Below are 25,183 nucleotides of genomic sequence, written 5' to 3'. Positions count from 1 at the left end.
TGACGTTAAACCTCAAAGTATGGGATAATATAATATAGAAGCATAGCAAAATGAACTCTGTCTCAAATTTCATATATAAATCTACTGAACTATCTATTCATCACTATTCTCTTACTACCACACTGTAGCTGTTAGATCTACTCAAATTTGGAATAACAAGATAAAAAAAAATTCAGCCCTAATTTTTTTTTAGTCCTTGAACTCTTAACTCTCAATTACCCCAATGAATGCTTCTTCATTGTTAACTTTATATTCTATGAATCACTAAGCACTGAATGAGCATTCAGGAGATATGGTTGTGAGACACTGCTTTAAAAATAATTTGCTGGATGATCTTACCTGAGTCATTTACTGGACAGCCAGTTCTTAATCTCCTTACTTAAAAATTAGGGGATTGGGGGCACCTGGGTGGCTCAGTGGATTAAAGCCTCTGCCTTCAGCTCAGGTCATGATCTCAGGATCCTGGAATCAAGCCCCGCATTGGGGGGGGGGGGGTCTCTGCTCAGCAGGGAGCCTGCTTCCTCCTCTCTCTCTCTCTCTCTCTGCCTGCCTCTCTGCCTACTTGTGGTCTGTCAAATAAATAAATAAAATCTTTAAAAAAATTAGGGGATTGGAGTATTATAGGATTTCTAAACTTCTGACTCAAAAAGTCTATGTTTCTATTCCTAAAGAATCCTGAATTAATTAAAGCAGACTTGTTGAAATTAACACAACCAATGGAAGGAACTTAACGGGATTTCATGTCTTTCTATAATTGGACATATAGATACTGAATACCATTAAGAGGGTAATGGGAAATTGTACTTACCTCTAAGATTTTCTGATTCAAGTGGCAATGCCAAGGTATTCTTGCTTCTAGTCTGATTCAACCTTAGCAAAAGACAGGATTTCTTTTTGGTAAAATAATTGATTCTTGGGTTAAATCAATGTGTGGGTTAATGGATTATTGTCAGAGAGTGGCCTCTTAGCACTTTATTCTTGGCCTGTTACCCTTTTTAACATTTGTGTTAGTGACCTGAAAGAAACATATTTCCCAAATCAAACTTGGGTGGAATATCTAATATAAGACAGCAGAATGAGAGGTCAAAAAAACATCAGTGAGGCTTAAAAAACAGGAACAAAAGCAAAAAGACAGAAATTAACAGGGACAAAGGTTACATTCTAGATTTGGTTCCCAAAACATCAGCTATCCAAATATGGAACGGAGTAGAAAAAGCTTGACAATAGTTGCAGGCTCCCCTCTTCCCCTCTCTCCCCATCCCCCAATCTAGCATGAAGAAGCCCCACATGGAATTGATGAAACAGCACAAAATCTTAAAACAGAAACACACACTCAGGTGTATTATTAACAAAAGATTCAAATCGGAGAAAGAAAGCGCTTCCTATATCCTCTGCAAATCAAGCCTCTTCTGCAGATATGGATCTAGTTTGGGGCACCGTACTTAATAAGGCTATGACAAATCCTTCTTGATACATGACGAGTTGAATAATCTGTGCGAGGAATTGGAAACCAAGTCACACGAAGAATGCTTCAGGGTCTAGGGATATGGTTTGCGGAGGAGTACACGTAGGAAGGACGAAGGTCTCTCATAGGAGAGAAGCGTGAGCGAGAAACGCCAGTGGTTGTGGCTAGCGGGTTGCTTAGTAACGGAGGCCGTGCGCGCGGCTCCCGCCGCCGCTTGCGCACCTGAGACGCCGGAAAGCAAGCGGCGCGGCCCAAGCGCCGTCGGAAGTGCTGAACGAGGTGCGACGGGCCACCCCGCACGCGTTCCAACGGCACTTGGACCGCAAGTGGCCTTCTGCTCGCCGGTGACGAGCCGTGACGCCTCAATGGTTGCCGGGCGCGGCTCGGGGGTTCGGAGTTTGGCGGCTCCTCTCTTCGACGCACCTCGTGTCAGGAGCCGGCGGCTGCGACTGCGACTGCGCCTTCGTCGGCCGTCGGGGCCGAGAACCATGAGCCCCGGGGGCGCGGGCTGCTCCAGCGGGCTGCTACTGACGGTCGGCTGGCTGCTCCTGGCGGGCCTCCAGTCCGCCTGTGGGACGAACGTCACCGCCGCCCAGGATTCCGGCTTGGCCCGCGAGGGCGAGGGCGAGGGCGAGAATGAGGCCGAGGAGGAGGCCGAGAGCGAGACCGAGGCTGAGAACGAAGCCCAGTCTGTGGCTGAGGAGGATGGTGAGGGCGGGAGGCTCCTTGACAGGGGCCAGTTGAGGGCAAAGCCCTGCCCTCCGTCCGAGGATAATGAGAATGATTATCCCTGTTAACATCCGTAGAGCTCTCTTGCAGACAGCCTCGAATTTATACTTTTTTCATATGCCTAATGGCCTTGAAGAGAATGTGCTAATTCTCCAAGGCCACAGCAAGAAAAACGAATAAGCATGTACATAAAAGTTGTTACAGAATTGCTGTTAAATATTGCTCTGGAGAAGGAAAAAGATGCCCCCCCCCCACTTTTTTAAGGGGTACGAGTCGGGAATAACCTCTCACCCATGGGAATTATTTTGACCCCTTGCAGTTACGCGTTTTTCTTTCCCATTGTAGATTTTTTTTTTCCTGTTCCAAATTGCTTGAGGTCTTACTCCTTTCCACGTTTGCTCTTTAGCTTGGAACTCAAAAGAATTAAGAATTCCCCTTACTGTGACAAATCTTAGACCAAAATGCTGCAAAACTGCCCAGCATGTCAGCTTCATGCAGGTCTACATTTGAGCACCTCTGTAGTGTGGTGGTGTAAGATTTGTACACTCAATTTCCAAGTAACTAGTGGTTTTGTTGGGTACCTGGAGAATGAGACTGTGCTTGGTCCATAAATTTGCCTTATTCTGCTGGCTCATTAAGCACTAAAACTTGACAAGCTATTATACATGTTATATTGGTTAGTAACTCACATCCTGGTAGGTAGAAGTCCAGCTGCTGGTTTGCAGCCTTTGAAATCAGTAGAAATGATACCCTTTCCCTGTAAATAACCCAGCCAAGATTCTTTTAATATCCTTGGCAATCTCCTGTTTCCTATACATATAGAATAGGTGTTGTATTTATCTGCTTTTCTTTTATTTCCAGATGACAGTGATTTTCAGCTATGGAAAGAAATTAGCCATCTGAGGTTAATGGTGGGGTGGAGGTTTGCATTGCCTTCATAACATTACATTACAAGGAGCTTGGAGAGGTCCTTGACTTTGGAAATGTGAAAGAGGCTAGACAACAAACATGTTCTGAAATTTAATAGCTGTTGCTTCACTCTAGTTTTAAAAGTGGTTGAATTAGTTTTAGTATTGAACTGTTCTACCTGTAAAATGCTAAATAGAGTTTAAGCTAAACCCAGGCAATGAAGTTATATTGTCTTGGATACAAATTAAAATCTAGGCGAGTTACTTATTCTCTCATTCATTCTCTAATTCATTCTCTTGTCTCAGTTTCCTGATCTGTGAACTTTGGAATTTTATATGTACAATTTTATGCACAGTTGCTTTTTCTGGGGAGAGTGAGAATTCAGAACTGTAAACAGTCGGAGGTGTGTAAGATTGGAAAATATCCAGAGCCATTATTAAAATTTGACAAAGCCCCTTTTAACTCTCAATGGACCAGTAAAAACATTCATCACTATTTGCTATCAAATGGACATTTTTTTAAACTTTTAAGGCATTTTACAAGTAATTTACAAAAGTAAGAATAAAGGGTTAATGAAAACAATGAATTTGAAATTTTAGTGAGAATATAAATACGGAAAACTCCAAATTTTTATTCCATATTTCCTGGTTTTGAAGATGTATATATCCCAAATGGGAAAGATATTTTGAATGCAACTAAATGCTCACTAACTGTTATGCATGAGTCTGGAATGTATCCATCTTATAAATACTGATTCCAGATTTCAAGTACATCTCTAATAGATTCTAGTTTATTACTTTGTGCATTGTCAAAACACAATACTTTTGAAAACTGTGAAGCTATGTATTTTGTTGATCAGGAGACTACCATGTTATTTACTCCATGATTGCAAAATGTTTTCATTTTAGGTTTAAAAACATCGATTAGAATCATTGGTCCAATGAATTTTATTCATTTCTACATCATCTGTTTTCTTTTAGTCACCTTTGTTTACATACATGCCATCATGATCTGTCCATTTACAAACCTGTTATCAAGTAAATTTTGATGGATAAACAGCTTTAAAAAGGAAAGAATGTTGTCCATAACCTTTTAGCAAAGCAGTATGGTCCAGCCTCTTTTCACAAAACATTTCAGGATCAAGTCCTTCCTTTTGAAAGGCTAACTAGATGAGAATACCATATATCCTTTTCATACTTAGAAGTGAAATATTAATTCATTGATTCTTGAGTTAGAAAAAATTAATCTAGGATATTCATCTAAGTTATCATCATCTCTCACTCATTTTGCTTATGCAATCAGTTTCACCATCATCAGCATGTAAGGTGCTGCTCTCTGTTCGTCTTCTGATTCATCCAACAACTGTGAAATTTTTTCTCTGTCAATTTTCTTTTTACCTTTAATGGACAAAAAAAGAAAGAAAGAAAGAAAGAAAGAAAAATTCCAAAACTTCAACTGTGTTCAATGCAAGCTGAAAAAGACTTCCAGAAAGGTGTCTCCAGAGTTCTTTCCTATCTTCCTGAAAGACAATGCAATACTAGGGGCAAAGAAATAAGAAAACAAAGGATGATCTAACAGCTATGATTTATTTTACAATTTCATCATCCTTCTAGGCAATTCCAAATTTTCTTCCATTTTATAACTAATATTTAATATTCCAATATTATTCCATATTATTCTATCCTTTAAAACACATAGTTGGGAATAATCAATAAGAAATAATAAAATCCATCATTATGGATGATGAAATAACAAAATGTTTAAAAATGTAGGAAAAATTACTAAAATATTGTGTTAGATTTATACTCCTACCTCTTATACTTCCCCATACCTTTTATACCTTTTTATACTTTTTATATACTCTATAACTTTTATAAATCGATGGGTGTACCTATACTTAGGCCCTTAGATTTATAGTTCTCCTATACCTATATCCTTACATTTATAAAAGGGACCAACAATAGACCTACATAATAATTGCAAAATAGAATGAGTTTCATTCTTTAAGTTTTATCCTATATAAATATAACTGTATTGTCTCTTTTTCTTTGGAGCACCTCTAAGGAAGAATAAAAGTTATGAAATATCAACCTTATATATTAACTCTTAAAAAGGGGATTCAAAAATTAATATTGGACCCTGATGGTATATACCAACAGTTAAAGTGTGCTGTACAGAATTGAAGAAAACATTCCAAGATCTGGTCAGAACAAAAAAAGTGTAGGATCATTATCTCCATCATTATGGATGACAGGCTTTTATCAGTAAAGTCTAAAAACCACGTAGATTTTTAGGGTGGCCTCTTCACAGTCTTGATGCCTATTGAACTTACTATTGACATCTCCACTCATTTTCACCTATTCTATCAAATTAAGACCTCCTATCATATTTTGGGGACAGTTACTTTTCAGCTCTATGTGCAAGACTTATTTCTCTAAGGTTTCATTTTGTTAGACTCATGCAGTATTCCACGGTGGCACTTTCAGAGCCAGATTTATCTCCGAACATATTTGATATCTTTCCTAGTTTTTCAGAATCTCTGGACTCAGTCAGCATGATACTAGTATTTTCCAGGTCATGAATAAAAATATTAAATAGGACCGAATCCTGTAACACATCATTCCTTACACATTAACACCAACCAGTTAGCATCAGTGGATATTACTGTTTAATGAGTTACACATAAAAATTTATTGACATTCAGACCATATTTTTCCTTTTTACTCTGGTATGTAACAAAATTTTGACAAATACAACACTAAAGTCTGGATACATGTAATTTCTCTGACCCATCATGATAAGATTCCCATAAAAAAATGGAAGACATTGAATGACCTAATGGGCACTCAAAGCCAAAAGGGACTTTAGAGATCATCTTATTAAATCCAATTTTTTTTGAAGTTAGGAGAACTTAAGTAACTTTCTCAAAGTAGCATAGGTAGTGAATATAGGGCTGATTGATTAATTAATAGTTTTTTAGTGACTTTTGAAAAGAGGTTATAAAAGTCTAAAGGTATTAACTCATTGTCCAACCTGTGTTTTCTTTTCTTTTTTTTTTTAAAGATTTTTATTTATTTATTTGACAGACAGAGATCACAAGTAGGCAGAGAGGCAGGCAGAGAGAGAAGGGAGGAAGCAGGCCCCCTGCTGAGCAGAGAGCCCGATGCGGGGCTCGATCCCAGGACACCGGGATCATGACCCGAGCCGAAGGCAGTGGCCTTAACCCACTGAGCCACCCAGGCGCCCCCAACCTGTGTTTTCTATGTTCAAGATTAAGCTTTTAATTTATATCTCATAATGTGCCAACAGAAAATATCCAGGCATCTCAAGCAAAAACATCATTTCAAAATTGATCTTGATAGTCTGAATAATTTCCCAATGTCAATATTGATTTATTTAACATACATACATCAAGAGCATACTATGCATTCAGGGAACTGTATTTGGTGCTTGTAAGTATAGAATAGCTGTGTTTATGAAAGTATTGTCTTACAGAAATCAGAATAGGAAAACATGATGTGCACTGAGTGTGAAGTTATGATATCTTAAGCATGTTTATAGCACTAAATAAGTTACAGAATGTTTTCACCTATGTTGTCTCATTTAATTCTTACAAATATTCTCATTAGAGAACCATCAAATAAGATAGGTTCTCCTTTCCAAATTTTTGCAGAAGAGCTAACTAGGTCTGACAGAGTTTATATAATTTGCTCAAACTCAATTGATTAGTTGTAGAAACAGCAATTTGGACTTCAATTCCATTGTACTTTCCCATGTAATATTGTTAATTTAGGATACAATGCTTAAAAAATTTTTAACACCTCATGTAATATTTTTTTTATTTTGAGACATTAGTCCTATCTGCTATGAAGAATTGTTTATATCCTATAGCTGGTGGAAATAATGCCAAACTTCAGAACAATTAGAAACAGAGAAACTTGTGATTTAAAAATCAACAATACTTAACTACGCAAATACATTTATATTCCTAAATTATCCTGGTAAATAAAGTGTTGAAATAAATTCTTGGAAATAGTTTATCATCTTAACCTAAGAATGTATAGAACCATTCTACAACATAATTTTAATGGATATTTGGTATAAGGACTTATTTTTGGATGGAAATGTTGCACTCAAATCTTTCTGAAAAATAGAGAATAGAAAAAATTGGGCCTCACAATTGATTGGCAGGCTTTTCTTTTGTTTTGTTTTTTAGATCTATAGAGTTTTAGCTCACCGTGTATTGAGCTGATGAAAAAAGTTATTTTTAATTTTATAAAAGTTTAAACATAGACCTTTTCAAAGTATTTCCTAATTTGACTCATCATTTCAAAGGTTTAAGCTTCTTTTGATTTAAGCAATAATAGAAAATATACTAGGAATGACATTGCTTTTCTGATTAAATAAAACTAAAAACTATCTGCTTCCCATATGATAAGTGCTTGTATTTCTTATCCTCAAGTAAGAGTATTTCCCTTTGAGAAGTTTTCATATGATTAAATAATGTATCTTTGTACTTTATGTTTAGTTTCAAATGCGACAGTAGTCAAAGAAGTAGAATTTGGGATGTGCACCGTTACATGTGGTAAGTAGCAAAGAGCAGATAAATCAACAATATTATATTTGGGGGGGAAAGGAAGGTAAAAACTGGCAATTTTTGTTTGTAATTTGTGTACTTGCATTTACCTCTCAAACTATAATTTACACACAAAACTCGAAAGGTAAGATATTTTCAGTTCACAACCTGTAAGTCTTATTTTAAGCCAGCCCCTATATTTTTTTTGGCATAAACTGCCTTCACCAAGTAAAACTTTATCTCACAGATGTTCAGAAGCTTAAGGATCTTCTGATGCATCTCACAGATGTCTTCCCACACACTGTGTGGCAAATCAAGAAATTTGCCTATTTGTGATAGTCTATTCTAAAATCTACATTTCTCCAATTCATATGTTATGTCTTGGAGAAAAGAGGTATTAGCTTTTTGGGGGGAAGACAATATTCAAAAACTATGACATGAATGGACACTGGACATAAAGTCTCTTACATGGGGGTGGGATTAAGGCTACACATACTATAATAGACTGGTGTTTCTCAAACTTACGTGTTCACCTTAAGTGCCTACAGGGCTTTTTAAAACACTGAACCTACCCCAGAGTTACTAACTCACTAGGCCTTTGGAGGACCCAAGAATTTGTATTTCTAAACAAGTTCACAAATAAAGCTGATGCTGCTGGTTAGTAGACTATCTTTCGAGAACCACTTTGAGAACTACTGAGAAGACAATAGATAATTCACAATGAAATTAAGTTTATTCTAAATAAAACTGGCTTGGAAAAAGGATAGTGAAGTTAGGGAAAGACAAAAACCAAATGGTAAGAAGACAGAAAAACCCATGCAGACCTAGAGCAGAATGATTTTTTTAAAGAAATACACCTGAATTATTTATATTTGAGTTAACATATTTTTAGTGTGGCAAAATAAATCTAACATAAAATTTAGTACTTTAACCATTTTTAAATATTCAAATCAGTGACATTAAACATGTTCACATTGTTGTGTAACCATTACCACCAACCATCTCCAGAATTTTTTCATTATCCTGAAGTAAAACCTCCATACCCATTAAACACTAACTCTCTGCTCTCCCCTCCCTCCAGTCCCTGGCAATCATTATTCTACTTTCTGTCCCTTGAGATAATTTTAAACCCATTTTTTACTTTAACCTTAGTGGGTCAGTCACAAATTAGAGGAATACCTGTAATAAACTTGTGAATATTCATTTGTAATTTACTTTGCTGCCTTGAGAAATTTCACAGAATTATTTTTATGGGAATTCAAGTAATTTTTGTTGTATTACTCTATTATTTAAAGATGTGTTTCAGAAATTATATATTTATTCATTCATCAAATGATGTTTTGAATTTTGCCTACTATGTGTCATGTATTGTTTTAAGGGCTAGAATAAAGCAGAGGAAACTCCTTGCCTTCAAGGAGTGTATATAGGGGCAAAGACAAAAAATAATATTAAAACTGGCCTCATAAAATGAATTTGAAAGTTTTCCTTCTACTTCTATTTTTTTGAAACAGCTTCAGTAGAATAGGTATGATTTCTTCTTTAAATGTTAGGTAGAGAAGAATTCCCCGGGAAGTCATCTGGCCCCGAACTCTGTTTTTTTGGGAGGTTTTTGATTACTACTTCAATTTCCTTGCTGGTTATTGGTCTGTTCAGATTGTCTATTTCTTCCTGTTTCAGTCTTGGTAGTTTATAAGTTTCCAGGAATGCGTCCATTTCTTCTAGATTGATTAATTTGTTGGCATATAGTTGCTGGTAATAATTTCTAATAATTGTTTCTATTTCCTTGGTGTGAGTCATGATCTTTCCCCTATCATTCATGATTTTATTAATTTGGGTCCTTTCCCTTTTCTTTTGGATAAGTCTGGCCAAAGGTTTATCAATCTTATTAATTCTTTCAAAGAACCAGGTTCTAGTTTCATTGACCTATTCTACTGTTTTTCTGGTTTATATTTCATTGATTTCTGCCCTAATTATTATTTCTCTTCTCCTGCTTGGTTTAGGCCTTATTTGCTATTCTTTCTCCAGGTCCTTTACATGTAAGATTAGCCTGTGCATTTGGAATTTTTCTAATTTTTTGAGAGATGTTTGGATGGCTATGAATTTCCCTCTTAGGACCGCCTTTGCAGTATCCCATACATTTTGGATCATTGTGTTTTCATTCTCATTAGTTTCAGTAAATTGTTTAAGTTCTTCTTTAATTTCCTGGTTGACCCAGTTATTCCTTAGCAGGATGTTCTTTAACTTCCAAGTGTTTGAGTTCCTTCCAAAAAGAATTATTCACCACAACCAGGTGGGATATATTCCTGGGATGCAAGTATGGTTCAACATTCAGAAATTAATCAACATGATAGAGCACATTAATAAATGAAAAAAACAAGAACCATATGATCCTCTCAGTTGATGCAGAAAAAGCATTTGACAAAATACATTATTCTTTCCTGATTAAAACTCTTCAAAATATAGGGATAGAGGGAACATGCCTCAATATCATAAAAGCCATCTATGAAAAGTCCACAGCAAATACCATTCTCAATGGGGAAAAACTGAAAGCTTTTCCCTTAAGGTCAGGAACACAGTAGGGATGCCCAATCTCACCATTATTATTCAACATAGTATTAGAAGTCCTAGCAATGAGACAACAAAAAGAAATAAAAGGCATTCAAATTGGCAAAGATGACATGATACTTTATTTGGAAAACCCAGAAGACTCCACTCCAACATTACTAGAACTCATATAGTAATTCAGCAATGTGGCAGATAACAAAATCAATGCACAGAAATCAGTTGCATTTCTATAGACCAAAAATTAAGCTGAAGAAATAGAAATTAAGGAATTGATTCCATTTATAATAGCACCAGAACCCGTGAGATACCTAGGAGTAAACCTAATCAAAGAGGTAAAGGATCTATACTCTAGAAGCTACAGGACACTTAATGAAAGAAATGGAGGGAGACACAAAGAGATGGAAAAATATTCTATGTTCATGGATTGGAAGAATAAACATTGTTAAAATATCTATGCTGTTCAGAGCAATCTACACATTCAATGCAATCCCCATCAAAATACCGTCAACTTTTTTCACGAAACTGGAACAATCTTAAAATTTGTATGGAGCCAGAAAGACCCTGAATTGCCAGGGGATTGTTGAAAAAGAAAACCAAAGCTGGGGGCATCACAATGCCTGACTTCAAGCTCTGTTACAAAACTTTAATCAAGACAGCATGGTTTTGGCACAAAAACAGACACACAGATCAATGGAACAGAATAGAGAGTGAAGAAATGGACCCTCGACTAATCTTCAACAAAGCAGGAAAGAATATCCAATGGAGAAAGAGACTGTTTCTTCAATAAGTGGTGCTGGGAAAACTGGAAAGCCACATGCAGAAGAATGAAACTAGACCATTCTCTTACACCATACACAAAGATAAACTCAAAATGGATGAAAGATCTAAATGTGAGACATGAATCCATCAAAATCCTAGTGGAGAACATAGGCAGTAACCTCTTCGACCTCAGCCATAGCGACTTCTCTCAAGACATATCTCCAAAGGCAAGGGAAACAAAAGCAAACATGAACTTTTGGAACTTCATCAAGATGATAAGCTCTTGTACAGCAAAGGAAACAGTCAACAAAACTAAGAGGCAACCCATGGAATGGAAGAAGATATTTGCAAATGACATTTCAGATAAAGGGCTGGTATCCAAGATCTTTAAAAAACTTCTCAAACTTAACACCCCAAAACCAAATAATCCAGTCAAGAAATGGGCAGAAGACATGAACAGACACTTCTCCAAAGAAAACATATGAATGGCTAACTGACACCTGAAAAAATGTTCAACATCACTAGTCACCAGGGAAATACAAATCAAAGCCACGATGAGATACCACCTTACACCAGTTAGAATGACAAAAATGAACAAGATAGGAAACAACAAATGTGGGCAAGGATGTGGAGAAAGGGGAACCCTCCTACACTGTTGGTGGGAACATAAGCTGGTATAGCCACTCTGGAAAACAGTATAGAGGTTCTTCAAGAAGTATAGAGCTATCCTACAACCCAGCAATTGTGCTACTGGGTATTTACTCCAAAGATACAGATTAGTGAAAAAAAAGGGCATGTGCACCCCAATGTTCATAGCAGCAATGTCCACAATAGCCAAACTGTGGAAAGAGCCAAGATGTCCTTCAACAGATGAATGGATAAAGATGTGGTTTGTATATACAATGGAATATTACTCAGCCCTCAGAAAGGATGAATACTTACCATTTGCATTGACATGGAAGGAACTGGAGTGTGTTATGCTAAGTGAGATAAGTCAAGCAGAGAAAGGCAATTATCATATGGTTTCACTCATACGTGAAACATAAGGAATAGCGTGGAGGACCACAGGGGAAGGGAGGGAAACCAAATGGGAAGAAATCAGAGAGGGAGACAAACCATGAGAGACTCTTGACTCTGGGAAACAAACCGAGGGTTACGGAAGGGAGGGGGGAGGAGGATGGGTAACCAGGTGATGGTTATTAAGGAGGATATGTGTTGTGATGAGCACTTGGTTTTATACGCAACTAATGAATCATTGAGCACTACACCAAAAACTAATGATGTATGTGAGTTAACCGAACATAATAAAAAAACCCAAAACAGTAATATTAAAAGATATAATATGTCAGATGCTGATAAATTCTAAGGAGAAAGATACCTTAAAAGGCAACATTTTACATCTAAAATATTTCAAAATATTTTCAGTTTAAAACAACTATTTAGAGGAACAAAAAGCACTTAGTTGAAAATTCTATTGAACTCTCAAAACAATATTTTAGCAGTCAAAAAGTTTTCTTTTTCTGGAATACCCAGGCAGATTTTTAGTGTTACTTGGAGTTACAGAAAATCTCACACCTACACACATTATCGCAATGAACTGCATTTGGCTAAATAAATTCATAAATAAACTTGCTTGGAAAATATTTATGCATTTCAGAATAAGGCTGTGCATCTAGAGAGGTACTTTTTATAAACTCAAGTGACGCTATACTGCAGCCATTCTTTGGCATCTTTTTTAATCAAAAGAGATCTTTCCTCAAAGAGTACACTTATGATGAGCACTGAGTAATGTATAGAATTGTTGAATCATTATATTGTACACCTGAAGCTAATATGACACTATATGTTAACTATACTGGAATTATAACTGAAAAATTAAAAAGAAAAGAGATCTTTCCTCTTCCAACCTTTGATCTCCTTATCTCATGTAGAGTCCTCTCCTTTGCTACTCAAAGTTTGGTTCACAGACCAGCTGCATCATTATCATCTGGGAGCTTGTTAGAAATGCAGAATCTCAGAACCTACTCCAGACCTACTGAATCAGAATTTGCCTGTTAATAAGATTCACAGGTGATTGCATGCACTCTAAAGTTTGAGAAGCACTGTTTTAAGTCATCCCTAGACTTCAACTCTCCCTTGCCCTTGAGAATGGGTTTATGATTAACATTTTTAGGGGCTGAAAGAGGGAATCTGGTAGACAGGGAAATCAAGATGAATTGTTCCTTAGCCTGTGGCTACATTCTCTTATCACAGGTCACTTACCATAGGTCGTGTTTGCCAAGATAGGACATTTTATCATGTTCCTCAACTCTGTGGTGAAAAGCAAACCCGATGGAGAGCTGAGATTTGTTAGTAAAGACTTGATTTCTTGTTGTAAAAAAGTGTGGTAATTCTCAAGAGAGTATCTTGTTTTTTTCCCCCATAAATAAGGTTTTATTGGAACATGCAAACAAATAAAATATAATTTCAGGCTATTTGACAACATTTATTACAATTTAGGGGCACCTGGCTAGCTCAGCTGGTGGAGCATGTGACTGATTTTTTTTTTTAATTAACATATAATGTACTATTGCCCCAGGGGTACAGGTCTGTGAATCCTCAGGCTTATACACTTCACAGCACTCACCATAGCACTCAAGAGATTATCTTGTTAGAAATTGAAATTTGGTCATTAATAGTTTGTCCTCCTTTATTTAATACAGAGATCTTACCAACCTAAATATTAAAAAGCATATATTTATGTTTTAAAAGTTTTTTAAATTAATTATTTAACAGAGAGAGAGAGAGAGAGAGAGAGCGCGCACAAGTAGGCAGAGCAGCAGGCAGAGAGAGAGGGGCAAGCAGGCTCCCCGCTGAGCAGAGAGCCCGAAGTGGGGCTCGATCCAGGACCCTGAGATCATGACCTGAGCTGAAGGCAGAGGCTTAACCCATTGAGCCACCCAGGCTCCCCTTATTTATGTTTTAAAATGTGACTTTTGGAATGTCCTTCAGAGCTCCAAGACCACTTCTAAAACTTCCTTGGCCAGACAAATTTGGGAGACTCTGCATCTTACTATATTTCATCAAATCTAAGACTTTCATCAGCTATGAGAAACGTATTTCATGCACCTCTAAAAAAGGAGAAATGCTGCCTATTTGTCACATGCTGTCAATTCTAAGATAAATTCTGATTTCTGATTTTAAAGGTGTTAAAAATCTGAAAATTTTACATCTTAGAGCTATGCAACTTCACACAGAATAGCTCGATAATTTACTAGCATATTAAAAAAAAAGTTCCCCCAAAATCCTGTAATAAAGAGGACAATTTAATTTTAGTTAATGTATCATTTTCAATGTGTATAATTTTGGAATTCTTTTTCTTATGGTGACAATTAGAGGAACTAGTGTTTCATGTAACTCACTTTGGGAAATGCTGTTTTATGAAATAATTCAAAATGAGGGGTGTAAAAATATTCTAAGCATTATCACTCTGAATTTAGGAATTTAACTTCTGAAATTAGAAGAAGAGTCTCAAAAAAGATTTAGATGGAAAAGTAAAGAAAGTGGAATGAATTTTTCTTAACATTTGCTGATTTCTTTCATCAAAGGTGTTGGTATTAGAGAAGTCATACTAACAAATGGATGCCCTGGAGGTGAATCCAAGTGTATTGTACGGGTGGAAGAATGCCGTGGACCAGTAGATTGTGGCTGTGAGTTGGACTCTGTATTGGAGGGAGATGAGCGGGGGGAAGACTTTACTCTGGGGAAATAGCCTTAACCTCAGGTTGCCATGGGTGGAAGGAATTGAGCAATTGATATATTGAAAGGAAATTATAATAAAACTTAAAATTCCACTTCTCTAGATAGTTAAAGCTCAGAGTACCTTTCTGCCTTTGCCTTACATTTGTCAGTGATGTCTAAAATTTAACGTACAGTCTCCGTAATACACTGGAAGCTTATTATACTCAGGGTCTCTGGTCAAGGCTGTCCTATAGTGAAACACTTTTGACACTTTGGTAATAACATTTTATGAGTAGATTGGCAAACTTTAAATTGGGAACTTTGAAAGCTGTTCTTTATCATATTACACTACATTGAGATTTCATTATCTCTAGTCAGGGTGGGGCGGGAGGGTGGTCCCTACCCAGTAAATTGAAAGCCACTAGCAGATCTCAAAATTTAATCTAATACATCACTAAACTGGTTGCCCTTGATATTTTTTCTGCTGAAGGAACACACAGCTATGGTATTTCCCACCTGCTTCTTTTGGTGACTTTGCTTTGCATCCATCACTCCTCTCTACTCGTCTACATTCAAACCCTCAATAATACTTTTGAGAACTTCCAGCATATAGTTGATTTTAACACTGAAAGTGGCTTTTAAAAGTAGCCTTTGTGTAAAACAATTTATAATGCCTAATGGTATATGTCTATTTAATTTTTCTTGTTTTTAGGGGGTAGACCAGTTTCAGAAAGTCTTGACAGTGTTAGACTAGCATGTATTCATACATCTCCTGTAAATCGCTTCAAATATATTTGGAAACTTCTAAGGCCAGACCAAGTAAGTAATAAACATATGTAACGTGGTGATTGCTAGTGATGCTTGATGGCTATCAGAAAACTCTCTTTAGAAGCAGTTTGCAAAAATGAAGTTAAAATCTTACAACTTTGTTATTATTAAGATTTTAATTGAATTTTAATGCAATAATAATTGCATTATTAAGTGGGGCTGAAACTGTACATATGTCTTGGGGTCAGCTATTATCAGAATTTAAAAACATCACTTTTATATAAAGTATTCTATTTTGGAAGCAAAGCTTTTATTTGTATGTATAGGAATTGGATGGTGATAATAATAGTTAACATTAATGGAGGGATTATTAAATATCAGACAACATCAAGCACTACAGTTTCTTTTAACCCACGTAACAATCTATGAGGTAATCCTTATCATTATACGCATTTTACAGATAAGCAACTGAGAAGCAGAGTGTATCTTGTCCTGGGTCACACAGGCAGAAGTGGTAGGATTATTGATGTCTGGATTGTCTGACTCTAAAATCCATGTGCATAATTAATTATTGCCCTAGACTGCGAGATAATGACTATTCTTTCCTTATGGGAAATAAATTATTTCCTGATCTTAAGTTTACATGAAGTTTACATGTTGGCACTTTTTTTTTTTTCCTTTTTAAATAGCAACCCATTATCCTTGCAAATGATTCAGCAATCCTGGAAGTACGCAGGGAAGTTCATCCCTTGGTTTTTGAGTGTTCCACCTTGGATAATAATGAAATAATAGCATCTGTGAAATTCACAATCTATACAACAAGTGGTAAGTGCCCAGTGATGTTTTGGTTTGCTTATATCAAACTCTTAAAAGCAATAAAATCATCTGGAGGGCTCCTTGAACCAGACTGATAGCTCTACTCCCAGAGTTTCTGATTCATAAATCTAGGGTGAGGTGACACAATAGTTTACATGTTTAATAAGTTCCTAGGTATTGCTGGTTTGGAGACAACCTCTGGGAAACCACTGGTTTATATCATTTAGACTTTCTACAAGATGGTGCTTAATTTCTTTTTCACAAAGTAGAGTCAGATGTGTTTCACTTTGGGGAACTCGGTGCATTCCTGAAGCATCTCCAAAGAACAGTGCTCTAACTTGAGTTATAATCTCTTACTTCTATCACAAAAGTGAAAATGGGTACATGGAATCCTCATGGATGCTTACAAAATTTTTGATATAGTAAAATAATAAAATTAAGAAATATAAAAACATGGTTCTTCAAAAATTATTCATTTGAAGAAAATATTTTTTGATGAAATAATAATGCAGTCCTCAATATATGTCACAAAAAACAAATCTTGTCTTGAATATAACTTTACACAAGAGAAACTGTGCTTCCCTTGCAAAATGGATCCATGTGCATGTCCTTTCAGTTTAGACTATGATACCTAATATATCCAATTATTTCTTTTCGTTCATTTTGCTCTTAACCATTTTATTATGGTTGTCATTGTTGTTGAAGGTATGAGGGGGTTTGGTCATAAGTTCTTTTGAGAATCCAATCAAGGCTCAGGAGGTTTTTCCCAGAAAAATACCCACATAAATGAATATGCTAAAAGCTACTTTTTTTTTTTAATTTTTATTTTTTTATTTGACAGAGAGAGACATCACAAGTAGGCAGAGAGGCAGGCAGAGAGAGAGGAGGAAGCAGGCTCCCCGCTGAGCAGAGAGCCCGACGCGGGGCTCGATCCCAGGTCCCTGAGACCATGACCCAAGCCGAAGGCAGAGGCTTTAACCCACTGAGCCACCCAGGCACCCCTAAAAGCTACTTTTTAAGAGAATTCATGGATTTCTTGAAGCTTTTTCTTAATCCCAAGTAAAGAATTTATGCTATAGTTTATCTTTCAGCATAACACTTTTTATTAAAATGGAAATGAGCTAAAGTGTTTCAGGACTGACTTTTAAAAATAAACTATAAGTTCCTTTAATGTTTTTACTACCTTAAAAAAAAAAACATTCATGGTGAAAGCTCATAATCTTAAGTGGAGATATCAAGTGTTATTAAAAGGATAATTTCAATAAAGTGCTTAAAAAGGCAAGAAAGGACCAAACCTCATCAAACTGAAAAATACTTCAGTGAGTACTAGTTCAGTATATTAAAACTTTTTGGGAGCCATTCTCGGTTTTTGTCCCCACAGCCTAGTCCTTATTAGGACCATAGCTCCTCATGTGATTGGAAGATTTTAAAAATATTTTACTTTATTTTATTTAAATTTAGTTAACATATAGTATATTATTAGTCTCAGAGGTAGTGTTCATTGATGCATCAGTTGTATGTAACACCCAGTGCTCATTACATCACATGCTCTCCTTAATGCCCGTCACCCAGTTACCCCATTCCCGCCACCCCCATCCCCTCCAGTAACCCTCAGTTTGTTTCATAGAAGTCAATATGCATTTGACAGTGTGTAAGCTAAGGGCTAGAACACAGATCCTGAAATGTTAGCCCTTAAATGAAACAAAGTTGACTTCTCTCTTTTTAAAAAATTATTTATTTATTTATTTATTTGCCTTGGCAGCTCATAATACTTTGTTTTTTTTAAACTTTATTTTATTTTTTCAGTGTTCCAAGATTCATTGTTTATGCATCACACCCAGTGCTCCATGCAATATGTGCCCTCCTTAGTACATACCACTAGGCTCACCCAACACCCCACCCTTTTACCTTCCAAAACCCTCAGTTTGTTTCTCAGAGTCCACAGTCTCTCATGGTTCATCTCCCCCTCCGATTTCCCCCAACTCCCAACTTCTCTCTTGTAGCAGTCCAAGGCTGGTGGGTTAACTCTGTCATCTCAGTACATGGTCTGATTAAATGACAAAATGTTTCTAGAACACTTTGGTATCAGTTAGTTTCTTTTAAAAATGACAATTGGGAATACCACTGTGATAGACCCTTTTGGCTATTTGGATATCAAACAAATATTTTGTCTATAAATGTCAGCACAGTATGGTACTGCCTTGAAACAAGTACACAATTGAAATAACTTTAGGGTAAATACGGTTTAGTTAATGAAAATTTCCTATCCATCCTCTAAACATCAGATTTTTCGCTTCCACAATAGTTGTCTTTATAATTAGGCATTGTTATGGATTGAATTGTGTCTCCCTTCTCAAGTCCTAACTCCTAGAACCTGAGAATGTGACTGTGTTTGGAAATAGAATCATTGCAGATGTGATTTGTTCAGTTAAGATAAGGTCATACGTACTAGAATAGAGTGAGCCTTTAATTCACTATGACTGGTGTCCTTATAAGAAAAGGGAAATTTGGACACAAATACAGAACGAGAGAGAAGAGAATGTCATGTGAAGCCACAAAGACACACAGGAAGAAGACAGCCATGTGAAAACAGAGGCAGAGACTGGAGTTATGTTGCCATAAGCCATAAGGGAACATCCGGAGCCACCAGAAGTAGGAAGAAGAAAGGAAGGACCAGCCCCAGAGCCTTTGGTGGCCTTACCAATACCTTGCATTCAGATTTTTAGCCTCTTGAACTATGAGACAAAAAATTTCTGTTGTTTTTAAGTCACCCAGTTTGTGGTACTCTGTTATTGTGGCCCTAGAAAATGAATGTAAACCTTAGCTTAGTTTTTCTAAGAAGTGAGAATATTGAAATTCAGTCTATTTTTCATTTAAAAAATTTCAAAAGGAAATGCAGCCTTTTTTTTTAAAGGTATAAAAGTAGTTTAGATATAAAAGTGATCCTTGCAAGAAGACTACCCTTGAAATAAAGTAAAATCTTTATACCTCTCACTCTTCATCCTCTCGTGGCTAGTATTGTAGGGTAGTGAATAAATGGAATGGAATTTTGCATTTCTTCTTCTCAGGTTTTAATCCTAAAAGGTGTCTTTCATTTTAGCTTAAAAAAAAAAACAAAACTATCATTGCTTCTGTCAATGTAAAATTATTAAAAAAAAAGATTTGAAAAATTCAACAATGTTGGAATATAAATATGATGTGATTTCTCTGTCACACTTGGAACTATTTACTGAGATCACTAATTGAGTTTATAGCGCTGAAATTACTAAGGAAAATGAAAAATTGTACTCCATGGTGTTTAAAGAGTAGGATGAAAATCCAGACAAATAAGCAATTGAGACTGCCCATATAGGAAACTGCTTCTGGTAGAGTGGTACTTACCAAAATTAAAAATATTACAATATATAAAACATAGCTTGGCAAATCATTAAATGGCCCTGAACGTTGGTTCACTTATCTGTGTAATTCAGTAGTTCCATCTGGTGATCTCTCTGGTCCTTCTCCACACAAATTCTTTAGGATCCTATAATGTGGGGGACTGAGAAGAACCACAAGAAAGCTATATATTGGTAAAGTAAGTAATATTTGATGCAAATTGGCTTTTCACCAATTTACAATGTAGCAATGTTATAATACATATAATAGACTGGCTTTGTCTCTTAAATAGACTTATTTGCAGGAAGAGCAGAAAGATTTGAGAAAGGATAATTTAAAAGTGTTGTGTAAAGATAAACTCGAAATGGATAAAAGACCTCAACGTGAGACAGGAATCCATCAGAATCCTAGAGGAGAACATAGGCAGTAACCTCTTTGATATCAGCCACAGCAAGTTCTTTCAAGATATGTCTCCAAAGGTGAAGGAAACAAAAGCGAAAATGAACTTTTGGGACTTCATCAAGATCAAAAGCTTCTGCACAGCAAAGGAAACAGTCAACAAAACAAAGAGGCAACCCATGGAATGGGAGAAGATATTTGCAAATGACAGTACAGACAAAAGGTTGATATCCAGGATATGTAAAGAACTCCTCAAACTCAACACACACAAAACAGATAATCATATCAAAAAATGGTCAGAAGATATGAACAGACACTTCTCCAGTGAAGACATATAAATGGCTATCAGACACATGAAAAAATGTTCATCATCACTAGCCATCAGGGAGATTCAAATTAAAACCACATTGAGATAACACCAGTTAAATGGCCAAAATTAGCAAGACGGGAAACAACATGTGTTGGAGAGGATGTGGAGAAAGGGGAACCCTCCTACACTGTTGGTGGGAATGCAAGTTGGTGCAGCCACTTTGGAGAACAGTGTGGAGATTCCTCAAGAAATTAAAAATAGAGCTTCCCTATGACCCTGCAATTGCACTACTGGGTATTTACCCCAAAGTTACAGATGTAGTGAAAAGAAGGGCCATCTGTACCCCGATGTTTATAGCAGCAATGGCCACGGTCGCCAAACTGTGGAAAGAACCAAGATGCCCTTCAACAGACGAATGGATAAGGAAGATGTGGTCCATATACACTATGGAGTATTATGCCTCCATCAGAAAGGACGAATACCCAACTTTTGTATCAACATGGACGGGACTGGAAGAGATTATGCTGAGTGAAATAAGTCAAGCAGAGAGAGTCAATTATCATATGGTTTCACTTATTTGTGGAGCATAACAAATAACATGGTGGACATGGGGAGATGGAGAGGAGAAGGGAGTTGAGGGAAATTGGAAGGGGAGGTGAACCATGAGAGACTATGGACTCTGAAAAACAACCTGAGGGTTTTGAAGGGGCGGGGGGTGGGAGGTTGAGGGAACCAGGTGGTGGGTATTAGGGAGGGCATGTATTGCATGGAGCACTGGGTGTGGTGCAAAAACAATACTGTTACGCTGAAGAAATTTAAAAAAAAAAAGGTGTTGGGTGGATATTTGTGTAAAAATAAACATCAAACCCTATCTTACAACATATATAAAAATTAGAGATATGTCATTGTCCTAAACGTAAAATCTAAAACCATAAATCTTTAAAATGGAAACATAGGAGAAAATCTGCATGATACTGGAATAGGCAAGGGTTACTTAGTTATGACTCAGAAAACAGTCACCATAAAAGGGAACATTGATAAACTAGGCTTCATCAAAATTAAAAACTTTGGCCTATTTAAAGAAATCATTAGAAAAATGAATAGGCAAGCCAAAACCTGAGAGAAAAAAAATTCACAAAACATGTATAACCAGTACAATCAGTTTGGGCAAAGATCTTAGAGTTTCTTGGAAAACTAAAGTGTAACTCTACCCTATGACCCAGCGGTTCCACTCTTAGGTATTTAAGAGAAGTGAAAAATGTATGTTTGCAAACAACTTGCATAAAAATATTCATAGAAGTTTATTTATAATGACTTAAAGCTGCAATGGCCTAGATGTCCATCAGTAGAAGAATGAATAAACAAATTAGAATATTACTCATCTACAAAAAAGAAAAACTATTGATACATGCAACATTATGGGTGAATCTTTAAAACAGACTGAGTAAAAAAGCCTCACATGAAGGAATACATAGTGTATGTTTCCATTCCAATGAAGTTCTAAAATAGGCAGAGCTAATCTGTGGTGGAAAAGAAAATCAGTAGAGTAGTTCCCTCCGGAGGATGTGTCAGGAATTAACTGGGAGGGGCTCAAGGAAGTTGATGGGGTATAGCAATATTCTGTGTCTTCATAGGGTTTGAATTATATATGTGTGTGTGCATTTGCCAAAACTGAGTAAATGTACACTTAAAATCTTTGTGCAATTCATCATAAATTTTACTTCAAAAGAAAAAATGTAAGCAAGTATTGAACTTGTTTGATATGCCTGTTGAAGATTTTTATGGGAGGTGTGCAGACATTAGTAAATTATATTGAAATGCATTGAGAAATAAGATGGGTCAATGAATTTGTAGAAGGATGGGTAAATGGATAATAAAAAATGTTCATGGTAGTGTCTAGGTGATGGGAGTACAGGATGTTCATTGTTCAATTCTTTTGACTTTTTTTCGTGTTTGAAAAGGACATTTCAAAGGTGATGAGCAAGTTTACTAATAATAACTTTCTTTCCACTAATTCTTTCTGTGTTCAAAATTTTTTAAGCTATAAAGTTTCCGTTTAGATATATCTTTTTTTTCCCAGTGGTAATAATCATCAGGTGTGTGTTTTTTCTCTAGAATTGCAAATGAAAAGATCAAGCCGACCAGACACTGATGCAGTCCTAGTTTTTGTGCTGACCATAGGAGTTATTATCTGTATATTCGTGATCTTTATACTTATCTTCATAATTATAAACTGGTAGGTGAAGGGTTGAACTGAGTCATCACCCTTACTTGATGTCCTCCTTGTTGTCCCCCACCTCCCTGCTTGTTTGATGAAACAAAAACCCTGCCCATGAGGCCTCCCACATGTGTCTTGACACAGTCCAACACCCCGTATACCTCCTGCAACTATTCTGCTTCAGGCTACCTGAGCTCATGACTTGCTTCCCACCATGAGAGAGAAATATGTGCAATGTTTATAATTTTACATAGTAATTGCAAAAAAAGTTTTGAATGAATATGTGTATTGTTCAGTTGTAGTTTTCACAACTCTAAAACTTGGTTAGTGTAACCTACTCTAATTTTTTAAAAGATTTTATTTATTTAACACAGAGAGAGGAGGGGAGTGAGACACAGAGCAAGCACAAGGAAGCAGGGGAGAAGCAGGCTCCCTGCTGAGCAAGGAGCCCAATGTGGGGCTTGATCCCAGGATCCTGGGACCATGACCTCAGCTGAAGACAGAGACTTAACCAACTGAGCCACCCAGGTGCCCCAATTCATTTTTTAAAAAGAATATTTCTAACACTTACATGAGTACAGTCTGAGGACTCATCTACTACCATAAATATAGTGGATACACCACCACAAACTAAAAATAAATTATGACTAAGGAGGCACTTCTAAATATAGAAAATTATATATATCTACTTAGTTTTGGTTTTCAGTTCTTTTTTTTTTTTAAGATTTTTATTTATTTATTTGACACAGAGAGAGAGATCACAAGTAGGCAGAGAGGTAGGCAGGGGCCAGGTGGGGGGGAAGCAGGCTCCCCACTGAGCAGAGAGCCTGATGCGGGGCTCCATCCCAGGACCCTGAGATCATGACTTGAGATTAAGGCAGAGGCTTAACCCACTGAGCCACCCTGGAGCCCCTGGTTTTCAGTTCTTGATGGACTTTTGTTTTGTTTCTGCTTTTTCTCCAGGGGGGCAGTCAAGTCTTTCTGGGGAGAAAAAGCCTCAACAACTGAGATACAGTCTGAGCTGAGTTCAACGAGATACAAAGATTCAACTTCTCTTGACCAATCACCAACAGAAATACCTGGAAATGAAGATGATGCTTTAAGTGAATGGAATGAATGATATATGGAAGATATATAAGAAACCAAAGGACAGTAGAGCATATCAGATTCATTACTATAAAAATAAAATATATGGTGAAATACTTTAATAATATTGCAAGTGATTTCCCACAGTCTGAAGGTAATGAAATATGAGGAGGGGCTGTTTTAGTCAGTGTTATCTTTGTGATGAAGTGATCAAAAAATTATTTTAATTTGTTTTCAACATTTGCCATTTCAGATAATTACTTGGTAACATTTACCTAGGGGTATACACACACACATAATATTATAAACACATTTGTGATCAGTTCAATCACTTCTAAGGTGATTTGCCTGTTTTGTCCCAAATGAGAAAAATGTAATATAGAAGATGCCTTGCATATTAGACTTTCTCCCTTGTGGGATCACTGGGTTGAGCAACTAAAGCAAATCATACTTAAGGATTTCTGAAGGGCATATGACAGACATACAAAGAATCACTTGTCAGACATGAAATAATAATAATAATAACAACAGCAGCAGCAGCAGCAGCAGCAACAGCAACAACAACCAGCAACACACAGTAGGTATATTAGTAGCTACTATTATAGCTATATAATATTATAATATTATATATTCTATAGTATTATTATATTAGTAGCTACTAATATACTAGTAGCTGTAGCTACTAATATACTAATATTATATTAGTAGCTACTGTATTATAATATTATATTAGTAGCTACTGTAATAGTAGCTATATTAGAAGCTACTATGTGCCAAGCATCACTCATAGCATTTGACATTGTTTTAGGTAATGTAACCATGACTGTATATAAGGAATCTGTAAGGGGGAACTGGGGTGGAACTTGGAGATGGATGGCTGAGTAAATGATACAAATTTAACATGCCCTGTGTTTCTCACAGAAAAAAGTAAATTAAGGACTTTTGAATGTCCACTGATGAGAACCTTCATTGTGCTTGATATATAGGTAAAAACATCTCAAAGCCATTTTTTCTTATTTCTGAACATCATCACTGTCATTTTGTGCTGTGTCATTATGTGATACAGTTATGGCCAACTATCATGTAAGAAGATATCAAGGCACTAGACAGTTTGACTTGGTATATTTATCAGAAATAAATTTTCAGAGGTTATGATAGTAGCACAAAATACACTTAATTTTTTATAGATGAATTCTATGCCCATTTTATTCCTCTTATTATATATCTTATATAATTATATATCAGGCCCATGCCTGATGACAGCATTAACTCTGCCCATCTGTGAAGGAGACACTGTAAATAGGCATTATTGTGTATGTCCCTCTAGTAGCTTAGAAATAGGCTGTGTTGTGGAATTATCCATGCTTTCTATTTTATATTTGTATTTGAAAGAAGCAATGGAGAATTGGCTGGAAAATGATTGTTATCTGTTGTGGGAATTCCACTAGAGATTTAAAAGTGAAAAGAAATTGTTTTAATAAAATCTTC

At 36.3% G+C, this 25,183-nt stretch overlaps 1 protein-coding gene across 1 annotated transcript; it reads left to right on the top strand.

Annotated features, from left to right (window-relative positions):
* Positions 1-1,953: 1,953 nt before the first annotated feature.
* Positions 1,954-23,729, top strand: SPACA1 (sperm acrosome associated 1; the record flags this gene model as incomplete). The annotated part of the gene is made up of 7 exons (XM_080807144.1): positions 1,954-2,173; positions 7,632-7,688; positions 14,591-14,692; positions 15,436-15,542; positions 16,181-16,316; positions 22,507-22,627; positions 23,573-23,729. 7 exons carry the CDS (start codon positions 1,954-1,956, stop codon positions 23,727-23,729), a joined length of 900 nt encoding a protein of 299 aa, XP_080663270.1.
* Positions 23,730-25,183: the final 1,454 nt, after the last annotated feature.

The sequence above is a fragment of the Martes martes genome, assembly GCF_963455335.1.
Source record: "Martes martes genome assembly, chromosome: 6".
NCBI lineage: Eukaryota > Metazoa > Chordata > Mammalia > Carnivora > Mustelidae > Martes > Martes martes.
The sequence above is the reverse complement of the archived record's forward strand: the minus strand, read 5'-3'. Positions and strand labels throughout refer to the sequence as shown.